The sequence below is a fragment of the Peromyscus maniculatus genome, chromosome X, assembly GCF_049852395.1.
Source record: "Peromyscus maniculatus bairdii isolate BWxNUB_F1_BW_parent chromosome X, HU_Pman_BW_mat_3.1, whole genome shotgun sequence".
NCBI lineage: Eukaryota > Metazoa > Chordata > Mammalia > Rodentia > Cricetidae > Peromyscus > Peromyscus maniculatus.
The window spans coordinates 134914258-134930403 of NC_134875.1; the positions used below are offsets into that span (position 1 = coordinate 134914258).

The 16146-nt window shown below is 48.7% G+C and overlaps 2 protein-coding genes across 6 annotated transcripts; both read right to left on the bottom strand.

The window, feature by feature from the left end:
* Positions 1-478: 478 nt before the first annotated feature.
* On the bottom strand, positions 479-3077 carry Praf2 (PRA1 domain family member 2). Its single transcript, XM_006998602.4, has 3 exons — positions 2843-3077; positions 1635-1852; positions 479-1295 (listed from the first exon to the last, which is right to left on the bottom strand). Exons 1-3 carry the CDS (start codon positions 3019-3021, stop codon positions 1156-1158), a joined length of 537 nt encoding a protein of 178 aa, XP_006998664.1. The 5' UTR covers positions 3022-3077; the 3' UTR covers positions 479-1155.
* A 351-nt stretch (positions 3078-3428) lies between these two features.
* On the bottom strand, positions 3429-15258 carry Wdr45 (WD repeat domain 45). Of its 5 annotated transcripts, none has more exons than XM_015991406.3 (12): positions 15179-15258; positions 9537-9752; positions 7626-7697; positions 7449-7523; positions 7255-7359; positions 5565-5670; positions 5353-5447; positions 4839-4918; positions 4515-4723; positions 4331-4432; positions 4110-4255; positions 3429-3868 (listed from the first exon to the last, which is right to left on the bottom strand). In XM_015991406.3, exons 3-12 carry the CDS (start codon positions 7678-7680, stop codon positions 3759-3761), a joined length of 1083 nt encoding a protein of 360 aa, XP_015846892.1. In that variant the 5' UTR covers positions 7681-7697; positions 9537-9752; positions 15179-15258; the 3' UTR covers positions 3429-3758. The 5 variants fall into 5 exon arrangements, with proteins under 5 accessions (XP_015846892.1, XP_076418415.1, XP_076418413.1 ...); XM_076562300.1 differs by lacking the exons at positions 9537-9752; positions 15179-15258 and adding exons at positions 7792-7980; positions 9041-9173; XM_076562298.1 differs by lacking the exons at positions 9537-9752; positions 15179-15258 and adding an exon at positions 9192-9332.
* Positions 15259-16146: the final 888 nt, after the last annotated feature.

Below are 16146 nucleotides of genomic sequence, written 5' to 3' on the forward strand. Positions count from 1 at the left end.
TGGCCTGGAACTCGCTATGTGGACCACATTGGCCTTGTACTCAGATCTATCTGGACTGGAATAAAGGGCATGCACAACCATGCCCAGCCAGAAACAAATATTTTTATGAGAAGGAAAAAACCCACTGGAAGTAGCTTCCAATAGTGTTGTGTGTTTTGTTTTCTTGAGCTAGCGTATATGTAGCCAGGGCTGGCCACAACTCCTAGTCCCCTTGCCTCAGCCTCCCCAGGTCTGGAATCACTGGGGTCACTATGTCCGGCTGTCACGTGTTGACTTCACTCGCTTTGCCCACTTCTAACAAGAGAATATCCAGAATGATAGCACCCACTTCTGCATCCCTGGGTTTTAATGCTGATTGAGGGGCCGCAGGTGTGAGGACCATAGGAGTCCCCTTCTCAGCACTGAGCCCGTCAGGTATGGCCCCGCAGAGCTGAAGTTGTTCATTGAAAGGTACAAGAACTTCACACAGGAGGCCAGATTAGCTTGAGGGTCAACGGCTTTATTGTCGCAGGAGCACTAACACATGTGCTCCATTCCCAGGTGGGGCTATCGCTCGCCGGCCCCACACCTTGGTCCTCAACACCAGGAACACGTGGGGGTGGGGGGGGGGAGGAAACTTCTAAACAGAGTTGGAGGGAGGCTATTGGGTCTGGTGAGGGTTTGGGTCATCTGGGTTCAAGGGTTCATTGGGGTCAGGGCTGAGGACACTTGGGATTTAAGCTCAAGATTTGGCCATGTCTTAACCTGGGTTCCAAGCTGGATGGGGTCTGAAAAGTCGTTAGTTTAGAGCTCAGTATTTGAGAGTGTCCTGCTCCGGGCCCTAGATTTGAATGAAGTATGGAAGACCAGTGAGTTCCAGATTTGGCTAGGGAGTAGCTATTGGTCCCGTTTTGAGATTGGCCATGGATACTCTGGCTTAAAAGCCCAGTTTCAAGGCCGATGTAGGTGACTGAGTCTCAAATTCAGCACTGAGGAAGACTTTGGTCCCTAGGTAATAGGGGCTGGCGAGTAAGAGATGACTAGTTTGGGGTTGGAGTAAGCAGTCACAGGTGTCTTATTTTGTCGACAGGCCAGAGGGCTTCTAGGATCGTATTTTAATGGCTGAGAAAAGGCTCCATCTTGGGTATGGGGTGGGGGTTGTCTAGATCCCGGGTCCTAGGATCCAGCTTCCTGCTCCTGTCCCAGGGCCTCTAGGAGCAGCCCCATTGGCGTCCGCTTTAGACCAATGCTCTCGATCTTGTTCTCAATCTTGTTTTTAAGGTTTCTCAGGCGCAGTGAAGCATGCAGCAGGATCACTGTGGGCGATACCAAGAGTGGGTCAGGGAGGGGCCTTAGCTTGCAGCCCACAATGGGGGGATTGACCCAGAGGCAGGCTAGCCTGCTATGGGAGATGTGGCCAGGAAGGACATTCCAGTAAATCAGGACTTGGACACTTTAAGGCACTTCACACTGAAGACCCACAAAGGTAATAAAGAGGGCGCAAACCCAGGGAAGACAGTTAACGGAGGAGGCACGTGTGTCCTCCAGGGTTTCCAGTCCCCTCTTAGCCCAGGAACCAGTGCAGGGCAGGCCTGGTGTCCAAGCATGAGCAGCTGTCCATTTCCCCAGCTAGAACAGGGAGAGTAGAGACTCACAAAGCACCGGAGCGGTGATGCCGAGCAGGAAGGTGAAGGCGCCGCCCACGGCCCAGAGAATGAGGAGGCTAATGGCAAGCACTGCAGCCAGGCAGGCAGCCGGGTGGCTGCGACGACAGCGGCGCACAGGCGCGCGGGTTTCAGCAGCCCACACCAGCACCCCGAGAGCCACCACCACTACCAGGGCACTCAGGAGGGTGTGCAGTGGACGAATGTACCTGCAGGAACAAGGGCACTCAGCGAGCCTCACCATCCACCCAATCCTGGACCCCAAGAGTTCTGTTTTCTGCCTCCAGAATCTGCATCCTAGCAGACAGTCTCACCAGGCCTGTCTCCATCCAGGCCATCCTGCAGGGATTCCTGGGAACTCTCAATTCCTCGGGACTACCGTCCTACCAGATCCTCATATCCTGCCAGAGGTCCTGGGCTCCCAAAACCTCTCTGGTCTCTGGCTTTAGACCTGCAGGGTTTCTTTCTAGTATTCCCAGGTCTGCTCCCACATTCCTTTCCTTGACCTTAACCCTTGGAGATCCCTCACCAAGGCCTTCAGTCAATACACATTTCTCTTTGCAGACTAGGCACTTCCCAGGTGTCCTTTCCTTCCAAAGGCCCCCCACTACCCCATTTTCATATAGAACCACCCTCCCGCAGTTGCTTGAACGAACCCGTCCTTGGTTTCAGTCTCAGGCTTAACCCTGCCCAAGTCCCTCTTCTAGATTGTCTGTCTTTGGCTTCCAGCTTCTCAACACTGGGTCTTCCCTCTGGGCCCAATATGAGCAGGCTCTTTTCTACAAACTCACCTTGCAAACCCTGTCTTTACTACACCCCCACTTCTGTCTTAAACCCTCCAGGGCTCCCTTAATCTGCCCTATCACTCACATCACTGAACCTCTTAAGTACTCTCACATCCCTATATCAGGCCTTCCTTAAATCCGGGTCCACCTCCTAGCCCACATTCCTCTTCAGTCCCCCTTCCCCCCTTTCCTACCCAGGTCTTCTTTCACCTCCCCCCGCAATCCTCCTTATAACAAAAATCTGCATCCTTCAAATCCTTCCATCCATGCCCCTCAGACCTTCCTTTTCTACCGAATTCGCCCTTTCCAGCCTAGCATTTCCCCTTAGGTTCCCCTCTCCTCATCCTCAAATACCCGCAAGTCCACCCTACTTCCCGCTAGTATCTTCAGCCAATCACTACCTCCCTCCCTCACCCGGCCAGAGCGAGACTGGTGCCGAAGCAGAGAAGGTAATTGGTTTGGTAGTAGAGGAGATTATTGATGACGCGGTGACACCATCGCTGTGGATCGCCTAGATCAGGAGCCGCCAGACGCGCAGACCCCAAGACAAAGTCGTCTAGGGCGCGCAGCGGTGGCAGCCGCACCTCCGACATCCTGCGGGTTGCTGGACCAGCCCGAAGGGCGGCGAGACTACAACACCCACAACCCCTCACGGCACCGCGAGGCACATTGGGAAATAGAGTCTAGGGGGCGACGTCTATGAACGTAGGCGTACTGCGCAGCTGCAAACCTGAACGTCACCACAAACCACCAACTATGGTAGCAGAGACTGCCGGGAAAGCAAGCTTCGCCACGCGGTAAGAAGCTCAAAACTGGAACTTCTCTTCACCCCTGGGCAGGGCACCACGCCAGACTGTGACGCCGGGACTGTGCAAGCTGTGCGTTGACTCAACGCTGAACAGACTAATAAGACTAGGAGGTCAAGTCCCAAGCTAGATTCCACTTCCTGGGAGGAGCCGAGGTCACCCTGCTCCAGGAAAAGTATGCCCCACCCTTGAGGTCAAGTCGTAAATGCCATTTAAAGGCCCTTTATTCATATACATCACAGAGGCTATCTCCTGGTATTCTTTTTTAAATCCCCAGGTTGGATTCCGACAATCCTTTTGGGTCCCAGTGAATGTTTTCCAGACTAGGTGGCCCAGGGAATCTGTCCTTGGCCCTCAGCACTGTCACGAAAAAGTGCTTGGGGGAAGTGAGCTGTTTATTTAGACACAGCTGTGCTTGAGTGGAGAGTGGGAGGCCTCATTAATGCTTGCTGGTTGGTTCAACACCCTCAAGACTCAGTTTGGCCATCTGCTACTGCAGGTTCCTAGTACAGCTGCCAGGGCTCTTAAAAGTCATCGTCATCACAGATGTCAAGGTACACGTCAAAGGCCTCTCTGTTGCAGTTTCCATCAGGAGTGAAGACGTATTTGTGGAAGGTCCCATCTACGCAGATGGCTAGGGAGGGTTGAGGTGTTATGAAAGGTTAGGAGATGCCCCAGCCACATACTCCAGTCCTCTCTGGTGTCCCACCACGGCTCATGGCTTTTGCCCAAGCGCCACACCCTTTACTAATTACGAGGTTGAGCCACACATTCCAGTTTCTTCCAGCTTCTGAAAACCCTTAAATTCTTTCAGGTCCAACCCACAGTCCTTTACCCATGTGGTACCACAAACCAAGGGGGCTGTTGCCACTCACCAATTACAGAGTTGACATTCTTGGAAGTATTTCGACCAAAGGCGCAGATGCATGCTGATTCAGCAGGCACAGTAAAGCTGGCCAGGCTCCACTGAGAATCCACATACTGCCCAATCATAGGCCCGACCTTGCCCACACGAGCCAGCCTGTAGGCAGCGTTTGGTAAGTCCAGGTATGGCACATGGCCAGGGGGATGATAGGGATAGGGTGAGGATACTCACGCAGAGCGCCGGTTGAGGCGGGTGTCTTTAAGAGCAAAGATATGGACAGTGCCCTTGTCGCTGGAAGCACAGAGGAAGGAGGAGTCGTGGCTGAAGTTAATGCTGCAAGACAGACCAGTAATGGTGTCCAACGTGGTGACTTGTGCTATAAGGCGCCAGCCCACCACACATACACTCTGCTCACCAGTACAGGGTGGCAGGGTCAGTGCCTCTTCGAAGCTCCACCAGCTTTTCCTTGGACTGGGTGTCAAAAAGCCGAATAAGGGTACCCTTCTGGGAGGCTGAGGCCACCACAGTGCCTGGCTGGTTCAGGGACACACAGGCCACATCACTCTGATGTGCATTAATAGTGAATGGAGCTGATGAAGTGCCAGGCTTTGTGCTTGCCAGATCCTGGAGCAGGAGGAAAGAGTTTGGGCTTGGGGTAATATGGAGGAGAGGAACCCCAAGTTCACAGAGACAGGCAAGCCCACCCACCTCACCGCCCTTTACCCACTGGATGGCTCACCACCAGTTGCAGACTTCCACACTTGTGTCCAGGGAACACAAGCAGTTGCTTCTCCAGGCTTGGGCAGAGGTCACAGAGCCCTAAGTTGTGAGGATAAATGGGGATGGGCAGGTGAAGAGGAGGCCAGGGGAAGGCTGAGGCTCAGAATGGCTAGAGCTGGACAAGTGTCGGCCAGACTTTAACCCTCTGTGGTCTAGTACCCATAGCAACCTGACAGGGGTAGGCTTTGCATTAAGCTCCGCTCTCCATGGTCTGAACAGATTCTAAGAAGTTGCCAAGAAATCCTTGGAGGCCCAGGGCTCACTGATTCACTTACCCATGTCCTCAGTGAGTGCTTTCTGTTGTCATGTGGGGCAGGACTAGGGGTAGGGAGAAGGTAGGCTCTGGAAGGGCTGTATCTGTTGCATAGAGCCTCCCCCCCAAGATCTCTTGAGTATGTGTCCCTTCTTTCATCTCCTCCTCTGCCTCTTCCCGAGCCTCACATCCTTACACCTGGATGGCTGGGTCCTCTCACCCTTGGGGTTGTCCCGAGTGTCAAACTCAAACAGCTTTCGAGGATTGTCTGGGAAGGAGTAGACATAGATGCGGTTCCTCAGCACAATCACAATCCTGCAGACATCACACAGAAGGCTATGAGGAAAGGGAAACTGCCAGAGAGGGGGAGGGGCGGGCTTATAACTTGCCGTGGGAACCTCCTGCCCCCATCCCAGTCTTCAGCAAGCTCACTTGTCATGGCGCATGCGCACAGCCAGCACTGGCTTGGTAAATGTGAACTCCAGCACCAGTTTGTCCTTGGAGTCCTTGCCTTCTCGGGCATCGTCCCAGATGAGCACTGATAGGCAGATGGGTGGGTTGACAAGACCGAGGGTTAGGGTAAGAGGCAGACGGGGTGACACAGGGCCCATCCCTCATGGGCCCTCAACCATCTGCTTCACCATTCACTAAATATTCACACAGCCTCACACAGCATGAACCGTGGGGACAAGATCTCTAAGGAAATGATTCTAGACCAGTTATGCTCATTTGGAGATAAGAAAATCAAGGCTTGGGGCGGTGGTGGCGCACGCCTTTAATCCCAGCACTGGGAGGCAGAGGCAGGCGGATCTCTGTGAGTTCAAGGCCAGCCTGGTCTACAGAGTGAGTTCCAGGAAAAGCACAATTACACAGAGAAACCCTGTTTTGAAAAACGAACAAACAAAAAAGAAAATCAAGGCTCAAATGAGCGGAGTGTGCTCAAGGACCTGTAGCACAAGAACAAACAGTTAAGGGTCCACAACTTCCCTCTGTAACTACTTCGATCTTCAGGATCCAGTCCATACCCAGGAGAATTTGTGATGAGTTCTAGGCTTCTGTGACTCACTAACGATATGCTTGCCATGTCGCTTGGGATCAACAAGAAAAAAACTGAAAACAAGGTGGCACTTGAGGCACAAGCCAAGAAGGTGTAGGACAGATGGCTCCAAGATTTGAAAACCTACTACTTATGTGATCTGAAACAGCCCCTTAAGTCGGTCTGTTTTTTCATGAGTAAAAGTGAGGATCAGGAGGCTGCGTGTATGGCTTTAGTGACAGAACATGCATAGAGCCCTGAGTTCCATCCACAGCACAGCAGAAGGGGGAGAAGAAGGGCCGATGGTGTTTCCTACCACACAGACTTAGTTGGGAGTGGTAGGGCACACCTTTAATCCCATCAAGCAGAGGTAGGAGGGGCGCTGTGAGTTCCAATCCATCCTGGTCTACATAGTGAGTTCCAGGACAGTCAGGGCTATGTAGAAGACCTGTCTCTAAAAGCCAAAAGAAAGAAAACCCCACAAAACTAAATGAGCTAATTATGTAAAGCCAGATGTGAAGGCACGAACCTGTAATCCTGGCACCTGGGAGGTAGGTGATCAATTCAAGGTCATACTTGGCTACAGAAGACCTTGTCTCAAATTAATGTGTTTATGTGTAAAGTGCTTAAAATTACTATTATGCTCCCAGTAAGTGCCCCATTGTTACGAACATGGCACACAGGAGATGGACAAGATGTGGTTTTTCTCTTTTTATAGTGCTGGGGATGGACCCCAGGGCCTTGAGCACACCAGGCAAGTGTTCTACCACCGAGCTACATACACCCCCCGGCTTCAGTGAGGTTTCCTAAATAAGAACAAAAGTGCTCGGTGTGATAACACACACCTTTAGTCCCAGCGCTCTGTGAGTTTGAGACCAACCTGATCAACAAAGAACTACACAGTGAGACCCTCTATCAATAAGTAACAGATCAAACGTTTCAAGCTCAAGGATTCATGACTTACAAAGTGTGCCTCACTGTGGGACTCTGAGGTGCTGAGGACTTCATCTGCCCATGCCTCAGGGCTCTATGTGGGAAGTGAGGAACTTAGGGAATCTAGGTCAAGTGCAGGATGAAAGCACTTACCTGAGATCTCGGAGAACTTGGGGCTGCCACCACCGCCCACCAGGGCCAGCAGGTTGGATCGGTGTAGCATCTCTACCAGTCCCACGCTGCCTACTTGCTCGTGGTCTGCACAAGGACCAGGGCGTCAGTAGAGGTAGATGCCAAATGCCCACATCAGCCCTGCTGCCCACTGCCCCACCACTACAGCCACCTACCCAGGTGCCCCTTCTCCATCAGCGGCTCCACATTATAGATGCGTACGCCCGTCTCCATGGCACAGCAAAAGCAGCCTGGGGATGGAAGGAATCTGTCTGACTCAAAATTCGAGGGCTCATAGCCATCTCTGACCCTTCTTCCCTTTCTTCCCCACAAAGATACAATCACAAGCTTACTTTGGTCTTGGTTGAAATGGAGGCTGGTCACACCTCGAAGTGGCTGCTGAGTCATGGTCCAGGACTGTCTCCCTAGGCACAAAAATGACAGCATTTCGAAGAGTTCTGGAATGTCCTCTCTTAAGTCCTACAACTTCTGTCCCCCAAACGATTTCTTCTTCCTCACCACTTTGTCTATTTTGTTTTGAGATAGGATCTTGCTACGTATCCCTGGCTGTCCTGGTACTCCCTATGTAGCACAGGCTGGCCTTGAATTCCCAGCAGTCCTCCAGCCTCCACTTCCTGAGTGATGGGATTATAGGTGTGGGCCATCACTCCCGGCTTCCTCCCCATTTTGATACTTTTCTTTGCCAGACTGCAAAAAACAAAAACAAGTGGAGTATACCTCAGAGTATCTGTTCAAACCAAGATCACACGCAGAAGGTATCTTGGCCTACAATGATATAGACTCACAACTGCCATAAACACCAACCCTTACTGAACCTATCAGGAAGTAATGGAGTAGAGCATATCCCATGATACCTCCTCATTCCCAGCCATCCTTGGCTCTAATTCCTGACATGACCTCAAATCTCTTTCCACCTGCACCCGGCTCCACCTATCAGTAAGTAAAGAGAACAAGGGCTAAGGTATCTTGCATCTCCCTGCACTGCTAGGGATGGCCCATCACCCACAGACTCCCTCCTTGTGCCTTCCTAACTCTCATTTACCTGCCCCTCCCATGCAACACGTTCCCCCAACCCTTTTCTCACAGTGCTAATTCTGACCACTAAGGCAAGCCTGGGAACTCCATCCACTCCCTCTGCTTCGGTCCTGAGGACCCCACCTGGCATTCCCTTGACGTTCTAAATTCTTCGCATTTGACACATTCCATTCCTCATCCTCTCTAGCCATGACTCCTAACTGAGCTGACCCAATGCCACTCTCAGGAACCTCCTTCCCCCTAAAATTTGTCCCTTTTATTCCCACATTATCTCTAGTAGACCCTGCCCTAGGGCACAGATACCCTCTAAAGATCTCCCAGTACACACCACCCCAAAGTCCTGCCTAGGAAAACTTCAACCTGCTTCTCTGTCTCCCTGTCCTAGAAGTTTCATGCTCTTGTCGAACCCCATCACTCCAAGACCTCTGTCCAGACACACCTCCTACCCATCCTCTAAGACTTCAAGCCTACTTTTTCTGGTGTAACGTCTGGGTCTTGCTTCTACATGAGCCATATTCTGCTCTAGCACTAGCTTCCAAGACCCTCTTTTAGATCTCTGGTCCAAATGCCCACGCTATCTAAGAACCCTAATTGATACGTCCCACCCTCTCCCAAAAGTCATGTTCCTTTCCATGACAGCACCGACTCAAGCCGCCTGTCCCCACCTGTCAAGACCTCTAGTACAGACACCCACCCCATGACCCTGACCAACCCTCGGATCGTGCTCCAGCTGCACGTCGCTTTTGCTGCCTTGCTCTTCACCCCTCCCAGACCCCTGCCCTAGCTGTCGGTGCCGCCTGCGGCACGAAATTCTGACCTCCCGGGCTTTGGTGCCCGGCTCTGCTGTTTACATCAGGTCTTACTTCCGGAGGAGGGAGTCTGTGACCGGAAGTGACTCATCCTGGCCTGAAAATCCGGCCACAGTTCTCGCCCAGTTCGCGGACTTGTGGAGCATCCCGAGCGGTGGTAGAGTCCTCCGAGGGGAGTATCGGGAGGAGAGTGAGGGCCGACTGGGGGACTGGAAGCTCAAGAGACTTCCAAAGGCAGAACTATCTGAGGGAACCCGGAGAGAAAGAGGGCCTTCCCCTCCCTAAACGGAAGCGGGCCAAGCATTGAACTCGTTAACCCACCGAGAGCTAGAGGGGTGAACCTCCCAGGCTAACGAGTTAGTCCTCTGAATTGGGCTAGAGTGGCTGTCGGATGTTTACCTTGTGGCTTTGGAAGCTCCAGGTTGGGAGGAAGATAAAAGATCTTGAAAGTTGAGATCGCCTTGGGCGGGAGAAGATGCGATGGGATTTTACTTTCTTTTCCCCACTGTATCTTTAGCTCTGTTTATTTACAAAACGATAAATACTGTTTTATGCTAAAACATCTGTGTGCTCCAGGCGTGTTTGTGCACTCTCGTAGTCATACATAATACTTGGCTAGGAAGAAGCAAGAGGAACAGGAGTTAAAGGTTATCCTGGGCTACATGAGATCCTTTCTTTAAAAAAAAAGAAAAAGAAAAAGAGAATGCTTACCGTGGAAACACAAAAGGCCCCAAATTACACACTGGGAACATTAGAGTTGTGAGGTCATTGTGTGTGTGTGTGTGTGTGTGTGTGTGTGTGTGTGTGTGTGTGTGTGTATTCAGTTGTGAGAAATAATAAATGAGTTGGGTCTGGGGCCTGAGACAGGATTACAGAGAGTTTTCACCACCCGGGGTTACTAAAAAGTCAACAAAAGGAAAAGAAGAATGGAGAACTACATTGCATTTACCACAATCAGGGCTATATAGTTGAGATTCTGTTCTTGTTTGCTTTTTAAATGTTTTATTTATTTGTAATTTTTTGTTCATTGGTGTTTTGCCTCTATGTATGTCTCTGTGAGGTGTCAGATCCCCTGGAACTGAGGTTACAGACAGCTGTGAGCTGCCATGTGGGTGCTAGGAATTGAATCCAGGTCATCTGGAAGAGCATCCAGTGCTCTTAACCGCGGAGCCATCTCTCCAGCCCTGGGATTCTTAAAAAAACAAACAAACAGATACACTGTATTATACTTCACTTTTTGTTTTGTTTCTTTTTGGCATAGATTGGACACAAACTATATCGTAGAGAATTGGAATTTACAGGTGGGTACTAACCAAGTCTGACCCGTTTAGCTTCCAAGATCAAACCAGACTGGGCAGTTCAGGGTGGCATGGCCATAGATTGTCACTACTTCCTACTTTTGTTGGTTTTTTGAGCTAGGATTTCTCTGTGTATCTTCGGCTATCGTGGGACTCACTGTGTATTGCAGGCTGGCCTCAAACTCACTTTGTAGACCAGGCTGGCCTGGAAATTACAGAGCCCCACCCACCTGTCTCTGCCTTCCCGAATGTTAGAGCTGGTAGCAACAAAGTGTCATAGTGATGGTGGAGCTAGTGATAGGTTCCTCTGGGTAACTGCTGTACCACCACTCTAGTTCTGTGGAATCTCGCTGATCCCTGGGTTTATAATCTATCGAATGTTGTTAAACAGCACTCCATTTCTTCTTCCTTTTACGGTTGTCACTGTGTGTGTGTGTGTGTGTGTGTGTGTGTGTGTGTGTGTGCGAGTGTGCGCACATGTGGTACACTTGTGTGTATGCATTGTTTTGCATGTGTAGGCACACATGTATGAGTATGCGTGGGGGACAGAGGTTTACACTGAGACCATCCTCAATCCCTCTTGCACCTTGTTCATTGAGGCAAAGTCACCAAACAGGGCTTCATGCTCTAGTAACCCATAAGGTCACGTGTTTACCTCATCCTTTTTAACCTACTCATGATACTTCATAGTCTAAATATAGCGTTATTCAGCCATTCCATTACCAATGGCTATTTGAGTTCTTTCTGGTTCCTTCTCTTTGCTCCCATTGAGGCAAGAGATAGGCTTGGAGGCAACACTTATAATGAATGGCATTTTGAAATGATCAGTCTTCCTTTTATGTTTTCTTCTACAATTCTTATGAATTTTGACATTTTTGACAATTTCATTTATATAATGAATTTTAGTTGCTTAATCCCCTCTATTCCCTTCTCTCACCCCCCCCCCCCCCCCGCTGGAACCTGGAACCCTTTCCCCCCCAAGTCCCCATTCTACATTTGTCTTAGTGTGTGGCCAACTGAGTCTAGAGTTTCTTCCCCAGCATGGGTGGATAATATTTGCTAAAGCGAGGGCAACTTATCAGTGTGGATACCCCTAAAGAAAAGTAGACCTTCTTCCACCCCAAACAGTAAATTACCTAAAAGAAAGCATGGGGCCTCATGGGCCCTTCCCCACTTCATGAGGAACTGTTGACGAGCTCAGTGTTGAGGCAGTCCTGTACACAGCTTCATAACCACATCTTCAGTTATGGAGCAAAGGCAATGTCATTCATGTTCGGGAGGGGTCCTTCTGCTATACATCTCCCCATCCTCTGGCTCTCACATTCTTTCTGCCCCTTCTTCCTTGCTCTTCCCTGAGCCTTGGAGGGGGTGATATAGCTGTGTCCCATTTAGGGCCAAGCCCTCCAGCATCCTTCATTGTTAACCAGTTTGGGGTTTCTGCATCAACCACTGCCCTCTGCAGTAAGAAGCTGCTCGAACTTCAGATGGCTGAACTATGGGCAGCCTTAGTTTTTCTTTGAGACTGTGAACTCCTGGTCCTCATGCCACTGAGGCAGGAGGAAAAGTTTGGAGACATGGGTAAGAAAAGGAGTCCTGGGAGGCCGGGCGGTGGCGGCGCACACCTTTAATCCCAGCACTCGGGAGGCAGAGGCAGGCGGATCTCTGTGAGTTCAAGGCCAGCCTGGGCTACCGAGTGAGTTCCAGGAAAGGCGCAAAGCTACACAGAGAAACCCTGTCTCAGAAAAAAAAAAGAGTCCTGGGGCTGGGAAGATGGCTCATCAGTTAAGAGCACTGGCTGCTGCTCTTCCAGACAATCCAGGTTCAATTCCCAGCACCCACATGGCAGCTTACAACTGTCTCTAACTCCTGATATATATATATATATATATATATATATATATATATATATATATATATATATATATATATATATATATAGTTCCAGGGCTTCTGACACCCTCACACAGACACACATACAGGCAAAACACCAATACACATAAACTAAAATTAAATTATTTAAAAAGGAAAAGAGTCCTTTTAGGGGTTGGAGAGATGGCTTGCTACTTTTCCAGGCTTGAGTTTGGCTCCCAGCACTCACATCAGGTGGCTCACAATCATTTGTAACTCAGCTCCAGCGTATGCGATGCCCTTTACTGGCCTCTGAGGGCATCTACACTCACAAGGCATATACCTGCACATACACGTAAATAAGAATAAAATCAATCTGAAAAATAACGTATCCCTCTAGAGTATGGTTGAAGCTGCTTGCCAGCTGAAAATCAAGGGCTCTAGCACAGACTCAAGTGTTTGGTAAAGGCTTTCAACATAGAGTGTTTCTTTTAAATAGAAATATTTTCAAGCCAGGTTTGGTAGTGGCCTACACCTTTAAACCCAGCACTTGGAAGGCAGAGGCAAGCAGATCTCTGAGTTTAAGATCAGTTTGGTCTACACAGCAAGTTCCAGGCCAGACACAGCTACATAGTGAGTCCCTGTCGCTCCCACCCCCCCAAAACTTTTTTGTTTTCTTGAAATAGGGTCCCCTCCTCCATTCTCTATCTTGCTGACCTCTCTGAGAATTTTATAGCATATATAGACTCGCCAGACAAATAGGCATTAAGTGGTTTGTATAATTTACATTTGTCTGATCATCTAATTGGAGCAACCTGCCATGCATGTGATTAGTGCTGGGGGTTTTGTCTTTTGTAAAACTGCCTGTAACGATTGGTATTGTCAACTTGACACTATCTGGAATCACATGGGAATGGATCAATGAGGGATTGTTTAGATCAGGCTGGCCTGTGGGCATGTCTGGGGGATTGTCTTGATTGCATTAATTAATGTGGGAATACCCAGTCTACTCTGGGTGACACTATTCCCTGGGTTTATATACCAAACTGTATTAAAAAAAAAAAGAGAAAGAAACCCCAAGCTGAACACCAGCATTAATACATAATATCAATAGTGAATGCTCCTTCTCTTTCTGCTTTTGACTGCTTCTAAGTTCCAGCTGCCTTGACTTCACTGCTATGATGGCTGTAACCTGTAAATGTAAGGCACATCAACCCTTTCCCCTTAACAGTTCCCTTTGTGCGGTGTTTTATCACAGTAACTGGAAAGGAAACGGGGACTCTGCCTGATCATATCCTCTGACGATTTCTATCATGGGATTGCTGTCCTTTGAAAACTGTTTTGCAGGAATGCCTTAAATGTACAAGATTGGATATCATTATGTTTTTCAAAAAAGATATATGTATGTAATATGTGTATGTCAGCCTGTTAAACAGTCTCCTCTCCTTCTTTGTGTGTGTCTTTGTCTTTTTTCTTTTTCTCTTTCTTTTTTTTTTGAGATGTGGTCTCTTTATGTAGTTCTGGCTGTCTTAGAACTCACTATGTAGGCCCCATGCCTTCTGAGTGCTAGGATTAAAAGCATGCACCACCACTCCTAGATTTATTTTTGGTTTTTGAAAAGATTTTAGAGGGCTGGAGGGATGACTCAATGGTTAAGAACACTGGCTGCTCTTCCAGAGGACCCAGGTTCGATCCACAGAACCCACATGGCTCTCACAACTGTGATTTCAGTCCTAGGGGATCTGACACCCTCTTTTGGCCTCTAATAGCACTCACTGGATGCGTGTGGTGTACATAATATCAATAGTGAATGCTCCTTCTCTTTCTGCTTTTGACTGCTTCTAAGTTCCAGCTGCCTTGACTTCACATGCAAGCAAAACATTCATACAAAATAATAAAATTAATATGCATTTTTGTAGGTAGGGGTGTACTTGTTATGGTGCATGTGTGAAAGTCAGAAAACAACTTGTTGGAGTCCTCTCCTTTTATGTGGGTCCTTGGTTTTTATTTTGTTGTCACATGGTTTGAGATTTGATATGTAGCTAAAAATGACCTTGAACTCTTGATCCTCTTGATTCTAACTTCTAAGGGTTAAACCGGGTGGTGGTGACTTTTGCACGCCTTTAATCCCAGCACTTGGGAGGCGGAGGCAGGCGGATCTCTGTGAGTTCGAGGCCAGCCTGGTCTACAAAGTTAGTTCCAGGAAAGGCGCAAAACTACACAGAGAAACCCTGTCTGGAAAAACCAAAAAAAAAAAAGCCGGGCGGTGGTGGTACATGCCTTTAATCCCAGCACTCGGGAGGCAGAGCCAGGAGGATCTCTGTGAGTTCGAGGCCAGCCTGGGCTACCAAGTGAGCTCCAGGAAAGGCGCAAAGCTATGCAGAGAAACCCTGTCTCGAAAAAAACAAAAAAAACCAAAACAAAAAAAACCCCAAACACTTCTAAGCGCTAAGATTATAAATGTACAGGTGTGAACCTGTAAGACACTACACACTGCTTCTATTGAGTATATATGTATGTGTGTCTGTCTATACACACACACACACACACACACACACACACACACACAATATAAACATGTCTCCATCCAGCTGGTTCAGAAATCTTTAGCCAGGAAGAACCTTGAACTTCTGTTCTTCCTGCTTCTACCTCTCAGTTGCATCGATTACAGGCCTGTGCCACCAAGGCCAGCAAACCAAGGCTAGCAAGAATGTAAACATGTTTCTTGTCCCGATTGCCTGCTTCCCTTCCCAGTAGCTGCTTCCAAATTACCACACAGAGTCTTAACATTATTTATAAATGCTTGGTCGATAGCTCAAGCTTATTACTAACTGGCTTTTACATTAAATTAACCCATTTCTATTAATCTATGTTTTGCCACGCAGGTGGCTTTACCTGTCATCTAGCATGTCTTGCTTCCTGGGCGGCCCGCTGGCGTCTCTTCTGACTCTGCCCTCCTTCTTCCCATCATTCTCAATTTGGCTTTCCTACGCAGCTAGCCTGTCATCTTTTTATTAACCAATGAGAGTAATACATATTCATAGTGTAGAAAAGGGTTTTTCCGCAGCACAAGACCTTCTTTGTTTGTTTCTCTTTTTTTCGAGACAATGTTTCTGTGTGTAACAACTCCGGCTGTCCTGAAACTTCTTTTATAGACCAGGCTGGCCTTGACCTCACAGACATCTGCCTGCCTCTACCTCTGCTGGAACCAATGGCGGTGCACTACCACCCCAGCCTCAGGACCCCTTGTCAAAATCAAGGAAACAGAAGCTGGAGAAATGATTCAGTGGTTAAGATGATTTTCCAGAGGGGAAATGATTCAGAGGTTAAGATGAACGAGTTCATTCAGTTCCCGGCACCATATCAGGTACCTCACAACCATCTGATATCCCCTCCTTTCCTCAACATGCAACCCACACATGTGCACATACAAATAAAAACAAGCATTACACACAATTTGGGGCTGAGAGATGGTTCAGCAGTTAAGAGTACTTCCTGATCTTGTGGAGGACCTGGGTTCTCTTCCCAGCACCCACATGGTGGCCCACAACCATACATAACTGCAATTCCAGGGGATCTGATCCCCTCTGCTTACCTCTGAAGGCATCAGGTGTACATGCAGACAAAAATTCACACATACACATAAAATAAACCTGAAAAAAAAATCAATAAAAACAACCCGGGATTTGTTTTGTTGTCAATTGTTTTATAGTACTAGATATTGAAATTAGTGCCACTCCCAGCCTAACACAAATTCTCTGCCACTCTTTTATATCACCAGCCCTTTGAAAAATGATTTATTGGCCAGGCGGTGGTGGCGCATGCCTTTAATCCCAGCACCCGGGAGGCAGAGCCTGGCGGAT

Coding starts and splice junctions, on each gene's coding strand:
- Praf2 (XM_006998602.4), bottom strand. CDS start 3,021: ATGTCGGAGGTGCGGCTGCCACCGCTGCGCGCCCTAGACGACTTTGTC. Junction 1,853..2,842: donor ACCAGTCTCGCTCTGGCCGG/GTGAGGGAGGGA, acceptor TTGTTCCTGCAG/GTACATTCGTCCACTGCACA. Junction 1,296..1,634: donor CATCACCGCTCCGGTGCTTT/GTGAGTCTCTAC, acceptor TATCGCCCACAG/TGATCCTGCTGCATGCTTCA.
- Wdr45 (XM_076562298.1), bottom strand. CDS start 9,228: ATGAGTCACTTCCGGTCACAGACTCCCTCCTCCGGAA. Junction 5,671..7,254: donor CAAGTTCTCCGAGATCTCAG/GTAAGTGCTTTC, acceptor TCTGCCTATCAG/TGCTCATCTGGGACGATGCC. Junction 5,448..5,564: donor GTGCGCATGCGCCATGACAA/GTGAGCTTGCTG, acceptor TGATGTCTGCAG/GATTGTGATTGTGCTGAGGA.